The sequence below is a fragment of the Podarcis gaigeae genome, assembly GCF_964106915.1.
Source record: "Podarcis gaigeae genome assembly, chromosome: 10".
Classification (NCBI taxonomy): domain Eukaryota; kingdom Metazoa; phylum Chordata; class Lepidosauria; order Squamata; family Lacertidae; genus Podarcis; species Podarcis gaigeae.
This window is the reverse complement of record NC_139686.1, coordinates 5,556,256-5,583,322: the sequence shown is the minus strand read 5'-3', so window position 1 is coordinate 5,583,322 and position 27,067 is coordinate 5,556,256. Positions and strand designations below refer to the sequence as shown.

The window sequence follows — 27,067 nt, the reverse complement described above, 5'->3', positions numbered from 1 at the left end:
GCACTTCTCCCAGGAACAGCATTCATTCTTATCCAGCGATAGGGCTGGAAGTGGCTTTAAAAGCTCTTCTCTGAGATCATGTCTGCCCAAATATTTGTCTAGTTGCACTGGCTCCCGGTGGAGTATCAAGTCAGGTTTAAGGTGCTGGTTTTAACCTTTAAAGCCCTTTGTGGCTTAGGGCCCTCGTATTTACGGGACCTCCTCTCCTGGTATGCCCTGCAGAGGACCTTAAGGTCCATGAATAATCATAGTTTAGAGGTCCCAGGCCCTAATGAAGTCAGATTATCCTCCGCCAGGGCCTTTTCGGCCGTGTCCCCAATCTGGTGGAATGCTCTGTCCCATGAGACTAGGGCCCTGCAGGATTTAACTTCCTTCCACAGGGCCTGTAAGACAGAGCTATTCTGCCTGGCGCTCAATTTGAACTTAGCCTGATCTTTTATTCCCCTTCCTTCCCTCCCCCTCCCCTTTTATGAAGATTACCCGCTCTGGGATCCCACAGCTAATTCTCCCCTGGTCTCCTTGCTGGCCCAAATAGGACTAACTTAGCCAGCTAGCCCTGGTGATCATCTAATGTTTATTGGATGGATTTCCCCCCTACATTGATTGATTTTTGAATTCTGAATTTATTGTTATTCACATTTTATACTGTATTTTATGCTGTTTTTTGTTGCACCAATTAAGTGTTTTAAATTTGTTGCTAGCCGTCCTGAGCCCGTTTCCTGAACCAGGAAGGGCAGGGTATAAATAAAAAAAATATTATTATTATTATTATTATTATTATTATTATTATTATTATTATTGGCTGCTCTTTAAATACCTTCAGAACCAACAGCCCAAGGGTTATATAACTAGTTAGCATAGCTATTAGAGAAGCGCTTTGTTAAGTATTTTTGGCTGTGGGTTGTGAGTCAATTGCCTTGGTTTTTGTAGGCGCAGAAGAGATTTTTACCTTAAATGCAGAACCAGGTCTCAGAATCTGGTCGTAGTTACACAGTGCAGCATAGGAAACTGCTGTTATCTCAGCAGCTGTCTAGAAGAACTGTGCAACTTTTAAGAGTTGGCATCAGAATTTGCTTCTCTCCCCCCCCCCCCTCCTTCCTTACTCCTTCTTTTAAAAAAGATAAGTCTGAGCTTACAGGCAGGGACTATAAAGGAATTAAGGCATCTTTGACCATCTCAATGTAACTAGATTCCCAACCCTCACTGGCCCCACTGGCCTGGGGCAGATGCGAGACCAGGCATGTCTGGAAGGCAAGAAGTTCCCCATCCCTGCTCTGAATCACCCCATAGCATCCCCTTCCTTCCTTGCCTGGACGATTGCAACTTGTTAGCATTCCTGCAAGAAAGGATGTGAGCAGCCCTGAGCCATTGCGGCCGAGTGCCACCTCAGTGACTCTCCTTGTCTGCCTCCAGGCGTGTACAGAGGCGGCTCAGATGTGCTGGTGAGGTCCAGGCTCGCTCTGGGAGATGGCGTGACTATGCAGGTGACTGTCCGGAGCACAGAAGAAACTCCCGTGGACGTCATCTTGGCTTCCGTCGGTTAGGAGTCTTGGCAGCTCATTCTGTGAGTCAACTCACCCTCTCGCCACCTCCTGCCTCAAAGGCACTCCCAGGACCTCCAGTCCTGCATGCCTCTTTTGTTTTCCCTCCTCTCGGTCAGCCGTCTTCTGTGGCAACTGGGGGCCCGGCAGCCCACCCTGCCTTTTCTTCCACACAACCGGAGCTGGGCGTTTCAGCCCCCCTCACCCACAAACACCCCCAGCTCCACCTCTGCATTCCTGTAATAAATTATTCTCTTCCTGTGCTGCCCGTAGAGGCAGAAAAGCTGTTAGAAGATCCTTTTTTTAAAAAAAGAAGAAAATCCAACTTTTCTTGAATGGACTTTTATTAACAGAAAATAAACATGGGCTATCCCAACACTGTTGCATCTTTTTCCCCCAACTTGTGCTGTTTAATAAAATACATTCTGTAGTAACTGTCTGCCAAATACTGTCGTGTTTCATGTGCCCCTTTCACAGAGCAGCTTGCAAGGGATGGTAAACCCTGGATTGCAAGGGCCTTTTGAGAGCTGCTTCAGATCTCAGCACTACCAGAAAGGAGGGAGTAGCAGGACAACTAGGCTTACTCTTGTCCTGCTAACCTTTTGCCCAGTGTGCTCAGAGCAGTATATCAGCTTCACACCAACCCTGTGATGTAGGGCAGGCCAAGTGCAGATGGCCGTCTGCCATGCCTTTTATCGCTTGCCAGATTTCTAGGTGGGCAAGGAAAAAGCTCCCCTCCCTTCTTGGCAGGGCACTGTAGATAACTAGTTTCCCACATGGTTGGTTCTGTGCACAGGATGGTAAATTATATGCCTTGATAATTTCCCAGTGCTGTAGTGCAGGGGGAGCCAGCGTGGCACTCCTGGAGCAGTTGGTACCTTCGCCGTCTTCCGCTGGCACCCATGAAGTCTCTGAGCCCCACAACACTGCCCCCTTGGTCACGGGCTGCTGACGTCTCCGTTAAAGTACACAGAGCTCAAAGATGAAGTTGGAGAAGGCGACATTTCTTTCAGCGCTCTGTACTTTTCAAGGTGCAGAGCAATTCTGATTATTCAGAATATCTTGTCCCTTTAGTCCAACACACATCTGTAAATTAGATCCAATTTATTTCTAAAAATACAGAAGAACCTCTGCTCACAATGGCTGCGTTGGAGGGTTGCTGATAAGCAGATTGCTTTTCACTCAGTGCCTCCGTCCTTCATATCGGGACAAGAGCCAGGTATCAGACGATCTGCGAGTGGAACATTACCCCCAACCCGGGGGGTGGGAGTTGCAAGGACAATTACCCTCATTTGTCCTTGTTTATGGTCCGCAATTGGTCTCCGCTAGTGTGGGATCTGCCTCCATTGTGGCAGAAAGCACCGGAAGTCCTGACTTATACGCCCGGGAGAACCAAAATGTGTACAGGCATTTCCTCTTTCAGAGGGAGGTCAAGAAGTGACCACAGGCAGTGGCACCCATGGTCATTTGCTTCCAAATTCAAACCTGCTCCAGGGCCTGAAAAGGTTGGCAACCCCTTCTCTAGAGTCTCCTGGTGAGTTTCATAGGTAAACAATGGTTTGATGCTACACTGGGCACGCCCAAGCTCAGGGCGTTACCCTCTGCCTTAAAGGCCGTATGAATGAAATCTCCCTCTTGGCCCAGGTCCAAGTAGCTAGACTTGCTCTGCAAATGAAGTTCTAGAGCTGCCTCCAGCTGTCTGGATTTCCTTTCAACTGGACCTTTTAGAGAAGGAAAATACGTCTGAAGCAGAAATGCCAGTTCAAAACCATCTGGGTTTGAAAAGCTGTTTCTTTCAGCTGCTGTGTTACTGCAACAACTTCACAAAGTTGTACCATGGAAGAGTTTGGGCTGCCCCATTAGCAACAGACCAGATCCTTTATGTGCCTCTTCCTACTTAATTTCTGCCCCCTTTTCTGTAAGAGATGACAGCACTATCAAACCATGACTACTCAGAAGTGAATCCTACTGAATTCAACAGGGCTTATTTCAAGGTAAGTGATGTTAGGATTGCAGCTTTAGTTCTTGTTTTTTTGCAACTTCAGAGCACCAAGCATTCCTTTAACAATCCGTTTTCTGCCTGGCAACTCTGCATAGCAAATAAACTTAAAAATGAATTAATTTGGGCATCTTCCTCTGCAATGTTTTCTCCCCTTAATGAACTAAAAACAGGATTTGCCGTCACCAAGTGGGCATGAGAGTCAACCAGACAAGAGATTGCACATCAAGGATACCCAAGCCAGTGTTGCAAATGTTTTATAGAAATTGGCTGCTGCCGCCACACTTTAAGCAGGCAGGCTGAAGATGAAACCCAAGAACTTCAGTGCACCCCTCCTTCAGTCAGCCCACAGTAACTTAACCAAAAAAAGGGAAAGTCCTTCACACAGCACATTCGTTAAACTATAGAGGTGGTGATGGTCGTCAACCTAGATGGCTTTAAGAGAACTGGACAAATTCATGGAGGACAGGATTATCAATGGCTCCTAGCCAAGATGGCGCTCCCGTACCACCTCAGTTGGACACCAATATGCTTTTAATAATTTATTATTTATACCCCGCCTATCTGGCTGGGCTTCCCCAGCCACTCTGGGCGGCTTCCAGCAGAATATTAAAATGAAATGATTCATCCAGTATTAAAAACTTCCCTAAACAGGGCTGCCTTCATATGTCTTCTAAAAGTCTGGTGGTAGTTGTTCTCTTTAGGGCATCACCACCGAGAAGGCCCTCTGCCTGGTTCCCTGTAACCACTTCTCACAGGGAAGGAACTGCCAGAAGGCCCTCAGTGCTGGACCTCAGGCAGAATGATGGGGGTGGAGACGCTCCTTCAGATATATTGGGCAGAGGCCGTTTAGGGCTTTAAAGGTCAGCACCAACACTTTGAATTGTGCTCTGAAAAGGACTGGGAGCCAATGTAAGTCTTTCAAGACTGGTGTTATGTGGTCTCAGCGGCTGCTCCCAGTCACCAGTCTAGTTGCCGAATTCTCGATTAGTTGTAGTTTCCGGGTCACCTTCAAAGGTAGCCCCACATAGAGTGCATTGCAGTAATCCAAGCGGGACATAGAGCATGCACCACTCTGGCAAGACAGTCCGTGGGCAAGTAGGGTCTCAGCCTGAATACCAGATGGAGCTGGTAGACAGCTGCCCTGGACACAGAACTGACCTGCGCCTCCATGGACAGCTGTGAGTCCAAAATGACTCCCAGGCTGCACACCTGGTCCTTCAGGGGCACAGTTACCATATTCAGGACCAGGGAGTCCTGAATACCTGTTTGAATACCAGTTGCTGGAAATCATGGAAAGGATAGTTGCTCTTGTGCTCGGGTCCTCCTTGCAGGTTTCCCACAGGTTGGCCGCTGTGAGAAGAGGATACTAGACTAGATGAGCCATTGGCCTGATCTATCTGGCCCCTGCTGTGTCCTAAAAACATCTCCCAGTGGAGCTTAAACACTTCGCAACCCATCTCTCTCATGCCAAGGTTGAGCTTATAGAGTGAGATGAACCCTCAAGAGTCCCTCCTCCCCACTATTAGCAAGAGGTCTATTTTCCATGTTGGACATGGAAAGGATTATGGACAGAAGATCAGAAACAACCCAGAATCCCTTAAGTAACACCCCCCCGGTGGACCATGAACAAAATAGGAGAACCATATAAGATCACACCTCAAAGAATACTGTGGACCATATGTGGCGTTTGCCCTCCTAGGTGCGTGACATACAGTGGTACCTCGGGTTAAGAACTTAATTCGTTCCGGAGGTCCGTTCTTAACCTGAAACTGTTCTTAACCTGAAGCACCATTTTAATGGGGCCTCCCACTGCCACTGCGCCGCCGGAGCACGACTTCTGTTCTCATCCTGAAGCAAAGTTCTTAACCCGAGGTACTATTTCTGGGTTAGCGGAGTCTGTAACCTGAAGCGTATGTAACCTGAAGCGTATGTAACCCGAGGTACCACTGTACTGGGTTCACAAGGAAAGGGTTAACTAATTGTAAAATGACTAACCAATGGGAACCCAGGGGCAGAGTTAACTGTGTATAAGGTTTAAGCACAGAGGTTTTTAGGGAGTTAGTGTTGTTAAGAAGACAGCCTGGAGTTAGAAGAGACAGAGGAGATAAGTCTGTGGGTTGGGCTAGACTGGTGTGAGAGAGGGAGAGAATTTGTTAAGAGGAGTCAGTCAAACAGTCGAGAGAATCAGTCAGAAGGTATAGGCCAGTAAAGAAACTAAAGTTAAGATACTGGCAGGAATATTATCTGAGAACCATAAACTTGTTAATGTTTGTAAAATAAACTTCTTTTGGTTCACTTTTAACAACTGCGCGATCACCACACCATAGTTTAAGGGCGATGTGAACATCTCTGCGAGGGGTGAACTACAGTTCCCAGGATACCTGGGAGGAAGCCGTGTGCTTTAGACGCATGGCGTGGCTGTGACTGTAGGCGCGATTCAGTCCACCCTTCCTCTCTGCTTGCCTCCCAGCAAGGAAGTAAACAAGCCGTGCAAGAAACAGGACCTCTCCCCCTTCCAGAACCCAGCGAACGTCCCTGCCATCTTCGAAAGAAGCAAGACACGGATGCAGAGAAATTATGGAACTGTTTGTATGGCTAAGTCTCGCCCCTCGGAGCCATTCCTTATCTCCTTAAGCAACACGGAGGAAGGACCAGCAGCTTGAGCGTACAAGGAAATCACTTTCGTCTCTCCATGCCAGTGACTGGCCAGGAGTCTTATTGCTTCCATCGCCAAGGGAGAAACTGGTTCCCTGCTCTTTGTACGGAGGCAGAGAGTCCCGAGCCCACGATTTAGCCCTCTTGAACGAAAGAACGCCTCTTGAGAGCGGAGAATCGGCTCTCCCGCTCTTCCTGCTCAGAAGGAGTTGATGAAGTTCAGGTAGGAGTTCAGGAAGCCAAGAGGGTCCTCCAGCTGGGGGTAGTGGCTGATGTGGTCGTCTAGCACAGAAACCGTCGACATGGGGACCACTTGCCTGTGGAGGAAGTAGCGAGAAAGGGCTCTTTAGAACACCCCACAACTGCTACAGGGAACAAAGGAAGAAAGCGGAAATAAGGTTTGCAGTGAAGCTTCTCTCCTGATCCGTATAGGGCAGCTTCCTGGGATGTCAAGCCGGGTTTAAAACGTGTTTTCTTTTTTTGACGAGTTATCAAAAATGTACAGAAGAAAGTACAGTGGTGCCCCGCAAGACGAACGCCTCGCAAGACGGAAAACCCGCTAGACGAAAGGGTTTTCCGTTTTGGAGGCGCTTCGCAAAACGAATTTCCCTATGGGCTTGCTTCGCAAGACGAAAATGTCTTGCGAGTTCCTGCGGGGTTTTTTCCCTTCCCCCCCCCCTTTTCCTAAGCCGCTAAGCCGCTTATCAGCTGATCCGCTGATAAGCCGCTTAACAGCTGATCGCTAAAAGCCGCTAAACCGCTAATAGCGCGAATCCGCCAAGCTGTCAATGGGCTTGCTTCGCAAGATGAAAAAACCGCTATACGAAGAGCCTCACGGAACGGATTACTTTCGTCTTGTGAGGCACCACTGTACAAATACCTGCTGGGAATGTAAAGAGAAAGAAGGTACCGTTTATCATATGTGGTGGCCGTGTAAGGCAATAAAAGCTTTCTGGGAGATGATATATAATGAACTGAAAAAAATGTTTAAAACAACTTTTGTTAAAAAAACTGGTTTTTTTATTAGGAATTGTAGGTACCGACATTCCAAAGGAGCAGAAAAGACTTTTTATGTACGCGACAAAAGCTGCATGGATGCTATTAGCCCAGAAATGGGAATAAAAGTCCCTACCAGGAAGGAATGGCAAACCAAGCTGTTGGACTACGCTAAAATGACAAAGCTGACTGAGAAGCTCAGGAACCAAGAGGACAAAAACTTTAGAAAAGAATGGGGAAGATTTATAATTTGCTTAGGAGACGTAAGCAGGGATTCATTTGAGTGAAGAGGCATAGAAACATTAGAAAAGGAAAACAAACAAACAAACAAACAAACAAACAAACAATGTCCTTAACAGGCATTCATTCAACAGGGGCTGCTTTCCCCAGCAGGCAATGCAGGGGGAAGACGCACCTGTTGAACTTCTGCCTTATGCCCTGGTTAAAATGTAAAGAGGGCCTTGGAGAGAAAAGGCGGCAACCTCCAGTATGTACCGTATTTTTCGCTCTATAGGACACAGTTTTTCCCCTCCAAAAATGAAGGGGAAATGTGTGTGCATCCTATGGGGCGAATGCAGGCTTTTGCTGAAGCCTGGAGAGCGAGGGGGGTTGGTGCGCTCCAGGCTTCAAGCAGCTATCCACAAGCCTTTGGAGCACGGCGGGAGTTGGCGCTGCGCTCCAAAGGTTTGCGGATAGCAGCCTGCAGCCTGGGGAGCGCAGCGCCAACTCCCGCTGTGCACCCTGGGCTTCAGGACCTGGGCTTCAGGCAGCTATCCGCAAGTCTTCGGAGCCCGGCAGGAGTTCCCGCTGGGCTCAAAAGGCTTGGAGATAGCAGCAAGCTCCGGGAGCGAAGGCAAGGTTGCGCGTAACCTCGCCCCTGCTCCCAGACCCGTTCTGGGGGCTGGGGTCGGGGGAAGCTCAGGCTTCCCCAGCCCCATGGCTAAAAACGAAGCCCATCTTGGCTTCTGCCAAAGACGCGCGCAGCCTCTCCCAGCTGGAGAGGTTGCGCGTGGCTAAAGAGGAAGCCAAGACAGCCAGAGGGATGGATCCCGCCTGCTGCCTTGGCTTCTTTGCTCTTTGGGGCTGGGGGGGAATAATTTTTCCCCCTTTATTCCCCCCCCAATCTAGTTGCGCCCTATGGTCTGGTGCGCCTTATACAGCTAAAAATACGGTATTTGGAAATCCTCGCTAGTGCTCAAAGGCTTCATTTTGTTTCAGACCGATAAATTGATGAAATAGCCCCAGGGCATTACATGGTACAACTGTCGGCTCCCATAATAAGCTTACTTGTAGAGCTGAAGGAACTCTGGGTGTGGATTCACCGGGTCCAAAGGCCCATAAATCAGATGTACTGCAAGAGAGGAAGAACAGCATCTTTGTCAACTTCCAGGATACAGGCCACCCCACCAACCCAAAAGCAGCAGAATTAATCTTGGCTCTTCTGTACGGCCCAAGACACAATTGCAGCCTTTGCTGTTTCCTACTCACGGGGAACAGACGTGGATTGCAGAGCTCCTACCCAGCGGTTCCTGTGCTTTTTCCGTTGGTTGATGTACTGCAAAAGGCTGAAGAACAAAATTCATCCATGGAGACCGATTCCAAGCACTTGGCAAGAGCCTCAGGTCGCTCAGAGACAGCCGCTGTCCATTTGGGGAAAGGTCTGAAGCTCTCTAGTTGAGCACCTCCCCGGTTCAATCCCCAAAGGGATCTCCACTTAGGGCTGGGGGGGAAATCCCTCATCGAAATCCTAAAGGTTTTGTCAGCACTGCGAATACTGAGCTGAACAGCTTGGCTTTGTATAAAGCACTTTCCTAAGACAGAACCAGGCAGTTTTCAGCTGAGGTTCCATAAGGCTACGTCATAATTATTTTTTTTTTTTATCTTTTAAATATTTTATTTAGGATTTTCTTGTTTTACAGAAGTGTAATGCCTCGTTGTTTTTTTCCCCATGTAACATTTTTACAAATCCGTTTCATTTGTTGAGGCATTAGGGGGAGAAGAAAAAAAAAAGGGAAAAAGAAGGGGGGTGGAGGGAGGGAAGATGGATGGGGGTGGGGTCAGGTGGTGGTGTTTCTATTATGCTTAATGTATGTAGAGTTTGGTGTCAGCGTTGTTTGTGTTGTTCACTTGTGTTCCTTTGGTGGTGAGAGAGTTTGGGGTTGGCCTAGGGTGTGATTGTTTGTTTGTGATTGGCTGTGGTGATCTTTGTTTTCGTGTGTGAGGGGGGTGGGTGGGTGTTTTGGATCAGGTTAGCCATATTGATTTGTATGCTGTTGGTGGATTATTGTCATTGTCTTGTTGGGCTGTGTATGTGATAAAGGGGAGCCATACCGGGGTGAAGGTGTCTTCTTCTGTTTGTCCCCGTGTCAGTTTCAGTTTATTGGTTAATTTTTCTAGTAAGGCTGTTTCCCATACTATTTGGTACCATTGGTCCAGGCTTACTCCTGACAGGTCTCTCCAGTGTCTGGTTATGGTGTTTTTGGCTGCTGAAGGTAGGTGGGTTATGAGTTATTTGTGGTGTAAATGGGCGTTGTTGTCTGGCTACATCATAATTAGAGCTGGGCGATATATAGTCCAAAACCAGTTTGGAGTCTATAGCCTTGATATTGCAGATCGGGATTTTGGCGTGTGCTTATTCAAAAATCTCAATGTGGGGGAAACCGCGAAGCCAGCCAAGGCTTCTCTTGATTCCTGCAATCCATGTAAACTCTGCCTGCTCAGCTCTTGGGGGAGCAAATCCCATCAGCAGTTGCCGGCAATAATCACGTTGCAGGAAAAACCGTGGAACCATCCTTATGCCAGACATTGTGATATATCGGTATATTGCAGTGCTTAGCTGGTGATATATTGCAATGCTGAAAACCAGCATTGCAATCGCCCAGCCCTAGTCATAATCTTACCTTATACAAGTGAATAAAGACAACAACAACAACAACAACAACAACAACAACAACAACAACAACAATAATAATAATAATTTATTATTTATACCCTGTCCATCTGGCTGAGTCTCCCCAGCCACTATGGGCGGCTTCCAATCAAGTGTTAAAAACAATACAGCATCAAATATTTAAAACTTTAATATTTTATTAAACGGGTGTTTTGCAGGGTACGAACACTAAGATTTAGGGATGTGGGTGGCGCTGTGGGTTAAACCACAGAGCCTAGGGCTTGCTGATCAGAAGGCTGGCGGTTTGAATCCCCGCGACGGGGTGAGCTCCTGTTGCTCGGTCCCAGCTCCTGCCAACCTAGCAGTTTGAAAGCACGTCAAAGTGCAAGTAGATAAATAGGTACTGCAACCTGAGCGTCCACTGTATAGTCCGGCCCCCCACAAGGTCTGAGGGACAGTGGGCTGGCCCCCTGCGGAAAACATTTGCTGACCCCTGGTTTAGATGATCGGCTTCCCCCGGTCTCAGGCACCCAACCTGACGTGAAGGTACCAGGTATTGAACCCTGCAAGCAGAGCATACCAAGCTAAGACGTCTCCCTTGAATGCAGAGCTGTGAACCGAAATCTCAGCAAGGAGCAGTGATCTTGGAGCATCCAGCATGCGCAGCTTTGGAACGGGCTAAGTGGGCATCCTGGGCGACTATGCTGGGGGGTGCCCCGTATTTCAGGGGTTGCGGGACTTGGAAGAACTCAGCTGGCAGCAGGCTCTTCACCCGAACCTTGAGCTCAACGCTGCAGGTTAATTCAGGTGACGGTAACACTAACCCAGAAAGCTTGCTCATCCAACACAAAGCAGAAGCCCAGGCGCTGAAACAGGATAGCCCAGGTGCCAAAGCTCCTGCGAGGCCCTGAAAGGAAGATCGGAGTCGAGAGGAAGCTGAGTCTCCGCCAGGTAAACATGAGACTCAGGATGCTTTAATTGCGCCAGGAAGAATGGATCCTGTTTTCCCCAACACGGCTAGGTAAACAGGGCTCCACGTCGATTGCAAGGGGCAATGTTGAGCCCCACCACCAGCACGGCTAGTGTTAAATTCTCTCGGTCTCCCAAGCACCTTAACAAAAAGCTCTTTATCAACCTGGTGCCCACGGGATGTAGTCCAAAAGCTCTGGAGGGCACCAGGTTGGCAAATGGTGACCTAAGGCAGCGGTAGCCATAATCATCATCATCATCATCATCTTGGGAGAAAAGCAATGACAAACCTAGACAGCATCTTAAAAAGCAGAGACATCACCTTGCCAACAAAGATCCGTATAGTTAAAGCCATGGTTTTCCCAGTAGTGATGTATGGAAGTGAGAGCTGGACCATAAAGAAGGCTGATCACCGAAGAATGGATGCTTTTGAATTCTGGTGCTGGAGGAGACTCTTGAGAGTCCCATGGACTGCAAGAAGATTCTCTCCATTCTGAAGGAAATCAGCCCTGAGTGCTCACTGGAAGGACAGATCCTGAAGCTGAAACTCCAATACTTTGGCCACCTCATGAGAAGAGAAGACTCCCTGGTAAAGACCCTGATGTTGGGAAAGATGGAGGGCACAAGGAGAAGGGGACAACAGAGGACGAGATGGTGGGACAGTGTTCTCGAAGCTACCAACATGAGTTTGACCAAACTGCAGGAGGCAGTGGAAGAAAGGAGGGCTTGGCGTGCTCTGGTCCAGAGGGTCATGAAGAGTCGGACATGACTAAACGACTAAACAACAACACCACCACCACCACCACCACCACCACCAACAACAATAATTTATTATTTATACCCCGCCCATCTGGCTGGTCTTCCCCAGTCACTCTGGGCGGCTTCCAACAAAACACTAAAATACAATAACCTATTAAAAATTAAAAGCTTCCCTAACTTGGTCCTTCAGCTTTTTTGGGACTACAATTCCCATCATCCCTGTTAGCTAGGGATGATGGGAGTTGTAGTCCAAAAACAGCTGGAGGCCAAGTTTGGCAACCACAGACCTAAGCCTGCAACTTCCAAAGTCAACTCGCTGGGACTTAACTTCTGGGTAGGAGTGAGCTGTTAGCTGCAAAAGAAGAGCTTTTTCCTCCCGAAACCTACAAGCGATATACCGATATATCACAATTGTCCGGCATAAGGATGGCTCTACAGAACGTGCTGCCCCATAAAGCAGGAATATTTAACGACAGAGCAGCATAAATGCCTCATCTCTGCAGGCGACGGGTGGTTTTGAAACGCTCTTGAAATCTATCTCCAGTGTTAGGAGTTTTCCTTCATGTGGACGAGACTAATTGTGGGTCCAGCAGTCAAGAAGGCAAATATTTGCACAGTCAAGCTTTACTTTTACATCTCCCTTCTTTTCACACGCTTTGCGCGCTGTCTCTGTCTTAATGTAGAATATAGTAATTTGTTAGAAACTGAAATAAAAAATAAACCGGCCCTATTTCAGAGACGGCAGCTGATTCATGGACTATAATGTCCACTCCTCGCTTACAGCTTGCCAGTAGACCCCAAAAGCAACCCTGTGTCCACTGTCGTTCTGTTTTTTCCCGTGGTGGCCTTACCTGTCAATCACAAGGTTGCCGTCGTTTGTTCGGACTGCTGCCCACATGTCCCAGTATTCAGCATCTGAAGGCTGCGTATATGGGCCAAAGACAGCTGCAAGTCTGGAAAATTTGAAAGAAGAAGGGGGTAGACTATCAAGGAAGAGAATCGGCTCAAATTTAGATTGTACTAAACATCCTCCAGGATGCGGGTGGTGCTGTGGGTTAAACCACAGAGCCTAGGACTTGCCGATCAGAAGGTCAGCGGTTCGAATCCCCGCGACAGGGTGAGCTCCTGTTGTTCAGTCCCAGCTCCTGCCAAGCTAGCAGTTCAAAAGCACGTCAAAGTGCAAGTAGATAAATAGGTACCGCTCCGGTGGGAAGGTAAACGGCGTTTCCGTGCGCTGCTCTGGTTCCCCAGAGGCGGCTTAGTCATGCTGGCCACATGACCCGGAAGCTGTACGCCGGCTCCCTCGGCCAGTAAAGCGAGATGAGCGCCGCAACCCCAGAGTCGGCCACCACTGGACCTAACGGTCAGGGGTCCCTTTAAACACCCTCCAGAAGGGGTTTCCAAAACCGTACAGCATCCTTTGAGCAACCAGTACGTTCTCTTTCTCTCTTCTCAGAGAGGGCAGGAATAATGGCATTTGAGGCCTCCTGCTCTCAAAGGGGCAAGAATTCAAGGATTCAGAATACCAACTCACCCTCTGGCAAAGAAGAAGTAATTTGATAATCGGGTGATAATGGGTGAAAGCAGGCCGCCATCTTTGAGAATCTTTGAAGGAAAAGGAAAAATTAATCACTGTTTAATTGGTTGAGGACTACAAATCCAACAGCCCCAGAAAGCACAGCTTCGCTGGCTGCAAATTAAGTTTCTGGGCCCAATTCAATAGTGCTGGTTTTGGCCTATAAAGCCTTAAACAGCTCAGGACCACAATACCATACCTCAAGGATTGCCTCTTCCCATATAAACTGAGACAGACTCTGAGTTCATCATCTGAGGTCCTCCTTCAGGTCCCAGCCAGATGGGCGGGGTATAAATAAATAAATAAATAAATAATAATAATAATAATTAGCGTCCTCCGTGAAGTCCAGAGGGCGGGAACACAAGAACAGGGCCTTTTCTTTGGTGGCTCCCCATCTGTGGAATTGCTCTCCCCACAGAGGCTCGCCTGGAGCCTTCATTGCATATCTTTAGGTGCTGGGCAAAAATCTCCCTCTCCTCCCAGGCCTTTGGTTAATTAAATGAACTTAATTAAGTTTAGTAAATAATAACAATAATGATAATGTTTCTGGAATGCTCTCCCCAGGGAGCTTTAACTGGCGCCTTCATTATACATCTTTAGGCAGAAACATTCCACTTTAACTAGGCCTTTGGCAAATTAAATCTATGGCCTTTTCAAATGGGGGGACGGGTTGCTTTTGTTTGTTGGTACAGTGTGTATTTTTGTGCTTTTATATCGTGAACCTCCCTGTGATCCTCGGATGAAGGGGAGTATAGAAATGTAATAAGTAAATAATGGAACAATTCTATTCATAGAAGCTCGGTGTTTTTCTGCAAGAGCAAAGGCGCTTACCGTTTGGATTAATCTGGGGTGGTGAGTTTCTGGGAAAATACCTGCAGGAAACAGGAGGGGTGAGTCGCTCTCGCACTCAAATCAAATTCTTGTTCTATTTTCTTTTTTTTTATAATGCTTTTTATTGATTTTCAAAAACAAAACATAATTAAATAAAACATAATTTTTTACATTCAACATTTTTGTATCTTCTTATTTACCCTGCGCCCTTTCGCACCCAGACTTCCTTTCATTGCTGCTTCGGTTTTCATAATTCACATCCTCTCTCACAGATTCTTATTTACACTCTATCCACATCACAAGATTTGTATTAGCCCTGCTACAGTTTTTAGACTTCTACAGTTATTCCGTACACAACAAATTTACTCCACTCCTCTTCAAGCTTTGTTACTTTTTGGTATCGAATTTTATAAGGCATTTTCGCCAATTCTATATATTCAAACAATTTCGTCTGCCACTCCATTACAGTTGGAACCTCCTGGGTTTTCCATTTTGGGGCCACAAGAATCCTGGCGGCAGTCGTGGCGTACAAGAATAATTTACAATCTTCTTTTCTTAATTCATCTCCTTTTATCCCTAGTAAAAAAGCCTCTGGTTTCTTTGGGAAGGTATATTTAAAGAGATTTTTTATTTCGTTATATATTGTGTCCCAAAATGTTTTCATTTTTTCACATGTCCACCACATGTGAAAGAATTCTCCATCCTTTAGTTTACACTTGTTCTATTTTCAATGTATATTCTACCTGTAATAGCCTAATGTCCTTTTTAATTTTTTCATTATTTGGTTGTTTAATCAATTCATTTTCCTTTTTCTTTATTTCGTCCAACAGTCCCATTTTCTCCTTATCACTCTCTTTTCTTTGTAAGGCATTTTGTTTTATAAAGTTTCCCCCTGATACCTGGTTGGAGGCTGGACCAGATGGGCCATGATCCAGCAACCTCTTCTTATGCACAAATTATTTATGCCACGAAAGCAACTTTTACCCACAAAACCTACTGCTGGTCACATTTAGGATCTCAGCAGAAACTCAAGCCCAAGGCTTCAAGTGGTACCTTGGTTCTCAAACTTAATCTGTTCCGGAAGTCCGTTCCAAAACCAAAGCGTTCCAAAACCGAGGCGCACTTTCCCATAGAAAGTAATGCAAAACGGATTAATCCATTCCAAACTTTTAAAAAGAAACCCCTAAAACAGCAATTTAACATGGACTTTACTAGCTAAAGAGACCACGGATCCATAAAATGAAAGCAATAAACGATGTACTGCAGTCACACAATCAATCCGTCAGGAGCTGAACTGGGTTCCACGCAGTCACAAAAACAAAACAAAAAGAGCCACAAAAACGCAAAATAAAGGGCAAAAAGAGACAGACCTCAGTGTAACACTCAAAACGGAGCACGTTAAGCTTCCAAAAACAGTTCGCAAACCGGAATGCTTACCGTATTTTTTGCTCCGTAAGACACACTTTTTTCTTCCTAAAAAACTAAGGGGAACTGTCTGTGCGTCTTATGGAGCGAATGTGTGGTCCCTGGAGTCGAATTGCCCAGGGGCAAAAAGCAGATTGCGCTTTTTTTTTTTTAGAAAGAGGGAAGCGGGTGTTGAAACAAAGCCGCTGAGCAGCAAGCGATCGGGAGGGAGATAAGGGACTCTAGCGATAAAGGAGGCTGCCTGGGAGGGGGGAGGTAAAAGCACATGGATCCTCAGGATTTTTGCATTGGGTCACCCCAAATTCACCATCAGATCACATAGCATGTCCATGGCTACAGCCTGCACCAAAAAAACCACGCATCCACTGTTGCGTGGTGCAAAAATGTAGTTACAAAGCACGGATCCACATGGATCCTCAGGATTTTTGCATTGGGCTACCCCAAACTCACCGTCAAATCACATGTCTGTGGCCACAGCATGAACCACAAAAATCATACATCCACTGTTTCGTTCAAAATATTTCTTTTTCTTGTTTTCCTCCTCTAAAAACTAGTTGCATCTTATGGTCAGGTGCGTCTTATGGAGCGAAAAATACGGTACTTCCAGGTTTGCAGTGTTTGGGTTCTAAGTTGTTTGAGTACCAAGGCGTTTGAGAACCAGGGTACTGTAATCATAATAAGAATATGGAGGACGTTCTTTGCAATAAAAGCCTTACCTCCATTCGACAGGCACAGGCTGTTGATGAGGACACTTCCCGTCGTATTGTGCTCATACCTGAGGACAAAGAAGAGGCTAAGGCAGAGCGGAGTCAGGGCAGAGCCACACTTCTTCTTGTGGCAGTGCGGTGCAATGGTTAGAGCGCTGGACTAGGGGCCTCGGGTTCAAACCTCTGCTCGCTGGGTGGCCTTGGGGCAGTCACCACCTCTCAGCCTAACCCACCTCACAGTTAGGATTAACAGGGAATGGGCGAACCACATACACCACCTTGAGCTGCCTGGAGAAAAAGGTGGACTGGAATGCAGTAAGTGACAAGACACTCTCAGGCAAGCCCTCAAAGGTATTATTTCACAGATGCCTCTGTAGGAACAGCTTAATAATAATCATAATCATAATTTATTATTTATACCCCGCCCATCTGGCTGAGTTTCCCCAACAACTCTGGGTGGCTCCCAATCGAGTGTTAAAAACAATACAGCATTAAATATTAAAAACTTCCCTAAACAGGGCTGCCTTCGGATGTCTTTTAAAAATAAGATAGCTGCTTATTTCCTTCACATCCGCCACAGGGTGGGTGCCACCACTGAGAAGGCCCTCTGCCTGATTCCCTGTAACCTCACTTCTCGCAGTGAGGGAACCACCAGAAGGCGTTCGGCACTGGATCTCGGTGTCTGGGCAGAACAATGGGTGTGGAGACGCTCCTTCAGGTCTACAGGATCGAGGCCGTTTAGGGCTTCCAAGGTCAGCACCAACACTTTGAATTGTGCTCAGAAACGTACTGGGAACCAGTGTAGGTCTTTCAAGACCAGTGTTATATGGTCTCAGCAGCCACTCCCAATCACCAGTCTAGCTGCCACATTCTGGATTAGTTGTAGTTTCTGGGTCACCTTCAAAGGTAGCCCCACGTAGAGCGCATTGCAGTAGTCCAAGCAGGAGATAACCAGAGCATGCACCACTCTGGGGAGACAGTCTGCGGGCAGGGAGGGTCTCATCCTGCATACCAGATGGAGCTGGTAGACAGCTGCCCTGAACACAAAATTGACCTGCGCCTCCATGGACAGCTGTGACTCCCAGGCTGCACACCTGGTCCTTCAGGGACACTGAGGATCAGGGAGTCCTCCACACCCGCCCGCCTCCTGTCCCCCCAAAACAGTACTTCTGTCTTGCCAGGATTCAACCTCAATAGTGGGCTGTAAATAGTGGGCTGACTTGATCTCTGCACCTGGGGGCAGGTTCCATGGCGCTGACACCACCACCCCAAACCACGAGCTACCGCTTTGCAAACAGCTACATCAGACGGGTGCAGGGAAGACCGCTAAAACTGGGTGGGTCCATTTTCTAATGCTAATAATGTTTATTTAAATCCTGCCATCAAGTCTATTGACTGTCTTTATTTCTGCAAATATAATATGCTTTAAATTTCTGCAAATATAATCTGCTTTAAATCTTTAGAAGATAGTGAAATAGGAAGGTGTAATTACTGTTACTTTAACGTTTTTGAGCTTGATGTTATGTTATTAATAACTTTTTTCTGTTAAGAGATAGCAAAGTGGGTGAAAATAGAAAGAAATCAGAAGCGGAAGTTGGGGGAAGCCTTGGAGGGGAGGGAGGGAGGAATATATAGTAAATGTTAAGAATTTGAGATGTGTGTAATGAATGAAGAAAAAAAAAATGGGTGGGTCAGGGGGAAAGTTAATGTTCTGCCATGGAAATTAGCGATTGCTATTATTAAACGTCTTTATGCCACACCTTTTCCCCCACCAATTCCAAGGCAGCTCACAGCATTTAAGAATGACAACACAAAATACGAAAACAAACAGTAATTAAAATACATTCAAGCACACTCAGAACCAGTAATTAAGAGTTTGCCCTGGCAGCAACCCAGCGGTCAAAACTACACCTGAGCGCAAGTTTCCTAGGAAGGTATTTGCCTCTCGGCAGGTGGAGGGAACCGGTCTATCCTCTCTGGGCTAGAAATGAATTCTGAAAGCGGCTCAGGGAGCCTCAAAGGGCAGCGAATGCAAGGAAAGAACGAAGCAAGCTGGTAAAGGGTACCGGTGAAAACGCAGAAGCGTTGGGGCTTCCACTCACCTGTGGAGAAGCTCCTGCGCAACGGTGTCCCCGTAGTCATGCGAGAGGAGGTTGACCCGCTGGTTCAAAAGGCCCAAGTGGTCCAGAAGCCCTTCCACGATGCTGGCTTGCTCAAAGATGGAGTACTGATGCGGCCTCTGTTTGGGAAGTACAGCGGACGCTGGGGTTGCGAACGTGATCCGTGCGGGATGCACATTTGCAACCCACAGCGGCGCATCTGCGTACGCGCAGGTTGCGATTCGGCGCTTCTACGCGTGTGCAAAGCGTGATTTAGCGCTTCTGTGCATGCGCGACCGCCGGAACTAACCCGTTCCGGTACTTCTGGCTTTCAGCAGTCCGGCGCTGTGGGTTAAACCACAAAGCCTAGGGCTTGCCGATCAGAAGGTTGGCGGTTCGAATCCCCGTGACGGGGTGAGCTCCCATTGCTCGGTCCCTGCTCCTGCCAACCTAGCAGTTCGAAAGCGCGTCAATGTGCAAGTAGATAAATAGGTACCACTCTGGCGGGAAGGTAAACGGTGTTTCCGTGCGCTGCTCTGGTTCGCCAGAAGCAGCTTAGTCCTGCTGGCCACATGACCCGGAAGCTGTATGCCGGCTCCCTCGGCCAATAAAGCGAGATGAGCGCCGGGCCTGGACCTAATGGTCAGGGATCCCTTTACCTTTACCCCAAAAAAGCACAACCTGAAGTGTATGTAACCTGAGGTATGACTATAAACGGAGAGCCCAGCTGCAGGCAGGCAGACTGAAACGCATCCAAAACACACCTCTCCATTCATACAAGCCATGGGTAGGCAAACTAATTCCCAGGGGCCGGATCCAGCCCAATCGCCTTCTCAATCCTGCCTGTGGACGGTCCAGGAATCAGCGTGTTTTTACGTGAGTAGAATGTGTCCTTTTATTTAAAATGCATCTCTGGGTTATTTGTGGGGCATAGAAATTCATTCATTTTCTTTCTTTTCAAAATATAGTCCGGCCTCCCACAAATGTCTGAGGGACAGTGGATGATGAAAAAGTTTGCTGACCCCTGATATTACAAGCAGATAATGCTTAACCCTCAGGGATAGGAAACAGGTTTTTTTTGTGGGGGGACAAACACAGAACATCCTTATTATGTCACACGACTGACAGGCAGGTCGTTCCACTCAGCTGTCGGAACCCCTTGCATCGAGATTGCTTACCGGTTTGTCGCTGAAGCCAAACCCCACAAAATCCAGGGCGATCACTCGGTTAAATCGCTGCGTCAGCCCTTCCCAAATCTGCAGCAGGGGAGAGAAGAGGTGAAAATCGGGAGGGGTCTCTGCAGAACTGGCGAAACTGACAGGAAGAATCCGGAACGAGGGAGATCAAGTATTCCAAAAAAAGACTGGAGCAAATTTATATTATATTTGAAAGACAACTGTAATCAATTAACATCATTAGCAGGGTTATCTGAAGATTTGTGAGATGAATTAGTTACCTATTCAGGTAGAGTAATTTTAACATTTTAAGTAATGATATAACAAGAATGGAAGAGGAAGTGAAATGCAAAAATGCAAAATTTAATTTTGGAAGCCAATCGGTGGGAGGGAGGGAAGTCGTTTAAGCTCGGATAGCCGAGAGATTTAGTAAGAGGATACGAAGTTACATATTGTGATTCTATGTAAAATTAATAAAAAATATTATTTAAAAACCTAAAAATATTATTTAAAAACCTAGACAGCATCTTAAAAAGCAGAGACATCACCTTGCCAACAAAGGTTCGTATAGTAAAAGCTCTGGTTTTCCCAGTAGTGATGTATGGAAGTGAGAGCTGGAGCATAAAGAAGGCCGATCAACAAAGAATGGATGCTTTTGAATTATGATGCTGGAGGAGACTCTTGAGAGTCCCATGGACTGCAAGAAGATCCAACCTCTCCATTCTGAAGGAAATCAGCCCTGAGTGCTCACTGGAAGGAAAGATCCTGAAGCTGAGGCTCCAAGACTTTGGCCACCTCATGAGAAGAGAAGACTCCCTGGAAAAGACCCTGATGTTGGGAAAGATGGAGGGCGCAAGGAGAAGGGGACGACAGAGGACGAGATGGCTGGACATTGTTCTCGATGAGACCAACATGAGTTTGACCAAACTGCGGGAAGCAGTGAAAGACAGGAGTGCCTGGCGTGCTCTGGTCCATGGGGTCACGAAGAGTGGACACGACTAAACAACTCAACAACAACAACATTATTTTAAAAAAGAAAACCAGGAGGCATCTCTCTCTCTCTTATAAGGGAGCTCCCTTTATAACCGGTCTCCACAATTTCAGCGCCTCTCAGGGTCTGCCTCACCTTGCACCAGTCGTAGCTGGAGGTTGGAAAGCCATGCAGGAGGACCACAATGTCCGAACTGCCAACGGCGCCCGAGGCGTCTGCAGAGAACAGAACATCCGTTATGGCACTGGCCCACCCTAATAATAATAATAATTTATTATTTATACCCCGCCCATCTGGCCGGGCCTCCCCAGCCACTCTGGGCGGCTTCCAACAAAGTATTAAAATACAGTGCTCTGTTAAACATTAAAAGCTTCCCTAAGCAGGGCTGCCTTCAGATGTCTTCTCAAAGTCCGGTAGTTGTTCTTCTCTTTGACATCTGGTGGCAGGGCGTTCCACAGGGTGGGTGCCACCACCGAGACGGCCCTCTGCCTGGTTCCCTGTTACTTGGCTTCTCGCAGGGAGGGAACCGCCAGAAGGCCCTCGGTGCTGGACCTCAGTGTCCAGGCAGAACGATGGGGGTGGAGACGCTCCTTCAGGTATAAAGGGCCGAGGCTATTTAGGGCTTTCAAGGTCAGCACCAACACTTTGAATTGTGCTCAGAAACGTACTGGGAGCCAATGTAGCTCTTTCAAGACCGGTGTTGTACAGTCTTGGTGGCCGCTCCCAGTCACCAGTCTAGCTGCCGCATTCTGGATTAGTTGTAGTTTCTGGGTCACCTTCAAAGGCAGCCCCACATAGAGTGCATTGCAGTAGTCCAAGCGGGAGATAACCAGAGCATACACCACTCTAGCCAGACAGTCTGCAAGCAGGGAGGGTCTCATCCTGTGCACCAGATGGAGCTGGTAGACAGCTGCCCTGGACACAGAATTGACCTGCGCCTCCATGGACAGCTGTGAGTCCAGAATGACTCCCAGGCTGCGCACCTGGTCCTTCAGGGGCACAGTTCCCCCACTCAGGACCAGGGAGTCCCCCACACATGCCTGCCCCCCGTCCCCCCAAAACAGTACTTCTGTCTTGTCAGAATTCAATCCCAAAAGCACTTTCTCCCTAGGGAGGTTCTCCCGGGTGCCATCATTGTCTATCAAGGACTGTCCTGGACTCTGTGATCATCATCTGAGGCCCTCCTTCGTGAGCCTCCTCCATGAGGGCGGCAACACAAAAACAGGGCCTTTTCTGGGGTGGCCCCCCATTTGTGGAATGCTCTCCCAAGGGAGACTCGCCCAGCACCTTCACTATGTATCTTTAGGCACTAGGCAAAAACTTTCCTCTTCAACCAGGCCTTTGGCTGTCAAAACCATCTACAGTCATACCTTGGGTTACAGCTGCTTCAGGTTGAGTTTTTTCAGGTTACAGACCGCCGAAACCCAGAAGGAGCAGGACAGTTTTGGCGGCTGCGCATGCGCAGAAGCGCTAAATCACGCTTTGCACATGCGCAGAAGTGCCAAATTGCAACCCAAGCGTGCGCAGACGTGGGTTGCGAACACTGTGGGTTGCGAACATGCATCCCGCACGGATCACGTTCGCAACCCAAGCATCCACTGTACGACTTTTTAAACTTGGAGGCCAGTTTATAAACCTAATACATAGGTCTTCAGGCACCAGGTAAAAACTATCAAGCCTTAGGCTTTTAACGATCTTGGACCTTTTAGAGGAGGTGGGATTTTTAAACATCTTCTTTTCTTTTCTGGTTTTAATATGTGTGGGTGTAAGTCATTTTGGGTTGATTGCGGCCACACACACACCAAAAAAGCGAGCAATACATTTAACAACAAAAATAAAATGCCACTCAAGTTTTAACTCTTATTAACCAGCAAAAAGCATATCGTTACGGCAAGCAGGAATCACAGCCAAGTAGCCTTTCACAACCTTTTCCCAGTTCCATCTTTCTATAAATTTCCCTTCCCGTGGATTGCATATGATCCTTATTACTGATAAATTAACGGTCCGTCCGTCCCCCGTTAATGGAGGCAGGGTTCTATTTTTCCAATATCGTGCAATGCAAATCTTTGCACCGATCAATAAACCTGCTAGCTAGATATCTACCTTCCTTGCCTCCCTTTTCGTTAGCATAGTCTTAAGGTTTCTCACTGCATGCTGGCCGCTTTTAAAAACGGCCGATTTTAGGTCAATGAGCTTCCTTCGATTTGTTTGCTGCCTTTTGTGTCTGTCTGTCTCTTTTTTTTAAGCAATCACAGAACAACCTCATGGCTATTTTCAAAGCCGTCTTTACTGCAAGCCGCACAGAGCATTTCGCAGAAACCTCGGCCAGGCATTTCGGAAACAAGGAAGCAAAACACAGGAGAGGAAACCTCTGTAGAAGATATTCTGGTTCTGGAAGGTGAAATAGCTTCCCGACGACCTCCATGACTGCAGAGCCGGCGATAACTTGGGGGGCGGGATGTGCAGGTAGACAGCAATGAGGGGCACGGTTAAAAGCCCCACCTGGAGCCACCACTCTCTCATTCTGGGAAGAGAAAGAGAAGAAATGTAGTGTTTACACGGGGGGAGAGAGCGAAAAAACAGTGCAGTCCTATTACCACATCGTTGGACTTTGCTCCGCACTCCAAGGTTCAGAGTTCGAAAACCGCACATGCACACATTAATCTTTTTTATTATTATTACTTTTTTATTCAAAATTTAAAAACATATTATCCAGAAACATATAATCCTTATTCCCCCCCCCCATTTTTCCTCGCTCCCCCACAGAAGCCACCCCCCACCCCCCGACTTCCCTCAGTTCCAGTCTTTGATTTCTCTAAAAATGCTGTTTTCTGCATGTTACACTGTTGTATAGATAATTATTTAAGTAATAATTATCAATAAGAAGTTTGTGAATGTTTATTCAAAACCAGCCAAGGAGTCCAGTTCGCTTTGTTGCATCTTCAAATACTTTGTAAAGGGTTTCCATTCATCCTTAAAGTCACAGTTATCCTTGTCCCGTAGCTTGTATGTCAGTTTTGCCAGTTCTGCATAGTCCATCAATTTTTCTTGCCATGATTCTTTAGTTGGGGTTTCTTCAGTCTTCCATCCTTGTGCTACTAAAACTCTTGTGGCCATTGTCGCATACATGAAGATGTTTTTCAACTTTTTGGGCAGGTCTTTCCCTACAATCCCCAACAAAAATGCCTCAGGTTTTTTAACAAATGTTAAATGGAACATTTTCTTCAATTTGTTATATATCATTTCCCAAAAAAATTTAATTACCTTACAATCCCACCACATATGATAAAACGTCCCCTCCTTTTCTTATGCACACATTTATCAAAAGGCTGCCTTCGTGAGCCAGCCAGCACCCTATGAGAAAGGGACCTTCCATTAGCAAAAGAGAGAGATTTTAAAAAAGGAGGAACTCCTACAGAGATTTGCTTGCATTAATCACATTGGGAATACTGGGCAAGTTTGGGCAAGGTAATCCACACTCTTCCCTCTTCCCCATAAAATTACGCATTGACACACAGATCCCGTTCGCATCCTGAGGTACCACTGTATCAAAATACAGTAATGCATCAAACATTAAAAGCTTCCCTAAACAGGGCTGTCTTCAGATGTTGTCTAAAAGTCTGGTAGTTGTTGCTCTCTTCAAAATCTGGTGGGAGGGCGTTCCACAGGGCAGGTGCCACCACCGAGAAGGCCCTCTGCCTGGTTCCCTGTAGCTTGGCTTCTCACAGGGAGGGAACTGCCAAAAGGCCCTTGAAGGAGGACCTCAAGTGTCTGGGCTGAGCGATGGGGGTGGAGATGCTCCTTCAGGTATACTGGGCTGAGGCTATTTAGGGCTTTCAAGGTCAGCACCAACACTTTGAATTGTGCTTGGAAACGTACTAGGAGCCAATGTAGGTCTTTCAGGACCGGTGTTACGTGGTCCCGGCAGCCGTTCCCAGTCACTAGTCTAACTGCCGCATTCTGGATTAGTTGTAGTTTCCGGGTCACCTTCAAAGGTAGCCCCACGTAGAGCGCATTGCAGTAGTCCAAGTGGGAGATAACTAGAGCATGCACCACTCTGGTGAGACAGTCCGCAGGCAGGTATGGTCTCATCCTGCGTACCAGATGGAGCTGATAAACAGCTGCCCTGGACACAGAATTGTGAGTCCAAAATGACTCCCAGGCAGCGCACCTGGTCCTTCAAGGGCACAGTTACTCCATTCATGGCCAGGGAGTCCTCCACACCTGCCCGCCCCTGTTCCCCAAAGTTCTTATGAGGGCCTCTGTGGGCAAGGAAACGTTAATAAGGAATTGCAGAATGTGGGGCGAGGGTAGAACCAGGAAGTAACCCCATGCTGCCCCCAAGCTGCCCAGCCCAGTGGAGGGAGGACTGTAGGCAGCTCAAGTCGGGACACAATTATCCTTTTCATATCATCAAAGAATTGTAGAGTTGGAACCCAAAGGTCATCTAGCCCAACCCCAGGAATTTTCTTGGGTATCAGGCGATTCCACAGAGATGCAATCTCATGCCACACCCTGATTAATAGCTCCAAGGTCTTCTGCACTCGGACTGAGAAAACTCTTGCTTAGGAGCACAGGAACGTTGCCAATGCCAAACTCTGGGTCTATCTTTTATCTGGGTCTATGTTTTAATGTTGTATTTTAATCTTGTTTTTTAAGTTGTAGTTTAATCAACTTGTTTTTATTATTGGTTGTTAGCCACCCTGAGCCCGGTCTTGGCTGGGGAGGGCGGGGTATAAATAAAATTATTTACTTATTATTATAAAAGGTAAAGGGACCCCTGACCATTAGGTCCAGTCGTGGCCGACTCTGGTGTTGCGGCACTCATCTCGCTTTATTGGCCGAGGGAGCCGGCGTAAAGCTTCCGGGTCATGTGGCCAGCATGACTAAGCCGCTTCTGGCGAACCAGAGCAGCGCACGGAAACGCCGTTTACCTTCCCGCCGGAGTAGTACCTATTTATCTACTTGCACTTGGATGTGTTTTCGAACTGCTAGGTTGGCAGGAGCTGGGACCGAGCAAACGGAGCTCACCCCGTCGTGGGGATTCAAACCGCCGACCTTCTGATCGGCAAGTCCTAGGCTCTGTGGTTTAACCCACAGCGCCACCCTGGTCCCTTATTATTATTATAATTATTATCTAATTCAGCATAATCCACACAGACCGGGAACGGCTCTCCAAACATTACTGCAAACTGGGAGAGGGCAGAGTTTGAACCTGAGGCCTTCTGCATTCAAAGTGGTCTGTTTGACCACTGCCCCCTCTCCAGATGTGGGGGCCAAGCTATGCCTGGACTCGTCCCAGGCACCTGACAGGGAGCAGCACCCAGCACTGCTGTGCTAAAACAATTCTGGGATAAGAGTAGGCGTGCAATCTCAAGAAAATTAATGCCGCTTGCTGTTGCAAAACTTTGCAGTGCTTGGTTTAAAAACGTGTTTTGAAAGCTCAGCACTAAAAATGAGCAACACTCCCTTGAGCTCCTGGCAGGAAAAGGTGGCAGATAATAATAATAATAATAATAATAATAATAATAATAATAATAATAATAATTTATGCTCTAACCATCTGGTTGGGTTTCCCCAGTCACACTGGGCGGCTTCCAGAAAAAATATTAAAATGCAAGATGATGGCTGATCTCACCAGGAGAATCCGCGACCAGAAAGAAGAGGAACATCAAGAAGACTAGAAGAAATTTAAAGACTATTTGAATAAGTATTGTAATATTAAAGATAGCTAATCACTTGAAAGAAACAATTAGGCCTAGGAGTAAAATGGAATTAAATTTATAAATAAGAAATCGTACGAAAAGGAAAGTTATGTAATATGATTAGGACAATGATATGGTCTTTTGAAACCCCAATATTGGAAACTGCTACATATAATTACTAAGAAATTCAGATGGAAGAGATTCGAGGAAGTCAAATATGTTTATGAAGATGGATGGTACTTAATTTTAATTAATTAAGTGGTAATATGTTGTATGTATCTTTCTTCTTTTCTTTTTTGTTTATTATTGTTAATCTTTTCTTTCTTTACTATGTTGGTTTACTGAAAATAACATATATTATTTGAAAAAAAATATTAAAATGCAATATTTAATATTAAAAGCTTCCCTAAAACAGGGCTGCCTTCTTCTAAATGCAATAAATAAGCAAATAAACAAGCAATTCTGCACCCATAAAACACCCCCCTCCTGCTTTGCGTCCCAATTTCCATCAAAAAGAGCCCCAGGGCTGCAAAGAAGGGAGAAACCCAGCAATTGCTCCTCCTGCCCCCCAACCCAGACTCCCCCAAGAGAAGAAGTGGGGGTCACTGCCCCTCTTCCTGGTCCCTAGAGAGGGCGCGCATGCGCTCTCCGCTCACCTGCGCTCCGGGCTGCGGGCAGGCGCGTCCCATGCCGCTCCCACGGAAAGAAAAGGGCTTCTGGAGCCAGGGGGACAGGAAAGCGCACGC

General features: G+C 47.0%; 2 protein-coding genes across 3 annotated transcripts in view; one reads left to right on the top strand and one right to left on the bottom strand.

Moving 5' to 3' along the window:
• The window catches only part of COPG2 (COPI coat complex subunit gamma 2), a 37,121-nt gene extending 35,146 nt beyond the window's left edge, over window positions 1-1,975 (top strand). For both annotated transcript variants that reach the window (XM_083700136.1, XM_083700135.1), the window contains exon 24: window positions 1,414-1,975. In XM_083700136.1, coding sequence (XP_083556262.1) covers window positions 1,414-1,544 — 131 coding nt within the window. In that variant the 3' untranslated portion in view covers window positions 1,545-1,975. The remainder of the gene's footprint in view (window positions 1-1,413) is intronic.
• MEST (mesoderm specific transcript) lies at window positions 1,868-27,067 on the bottom strand. The gene is made up of 12 exons (XM_083700840.1): window positions 26,978-27,067; window positions 22,986-23,140; window positions 20,752-20,831; window positions 19,629-19,706; window positions 18,454-18,590; window positions 16,361-16,419; window positions 14,220-14,260; window positions 13,347-13,417; window positions 12,664-12,765; window positions 8,683-8,759; window positions 8,482-8,545; window positions 1,868-6,515 (listed from the first exon to the last, which is right to left on the bottom strand). Exons 2-12 carry the CDS (start codon window positions 23,137-23,139, stop codon window positions 6,398-6,400), a joined length of 981 nt encoding a protein of 326 aa, XP_083556966.1. The 5' UTR covers window position 23,140; window positions 26,978-27,067; the 3' UTR covers window positions 1,868-6,397.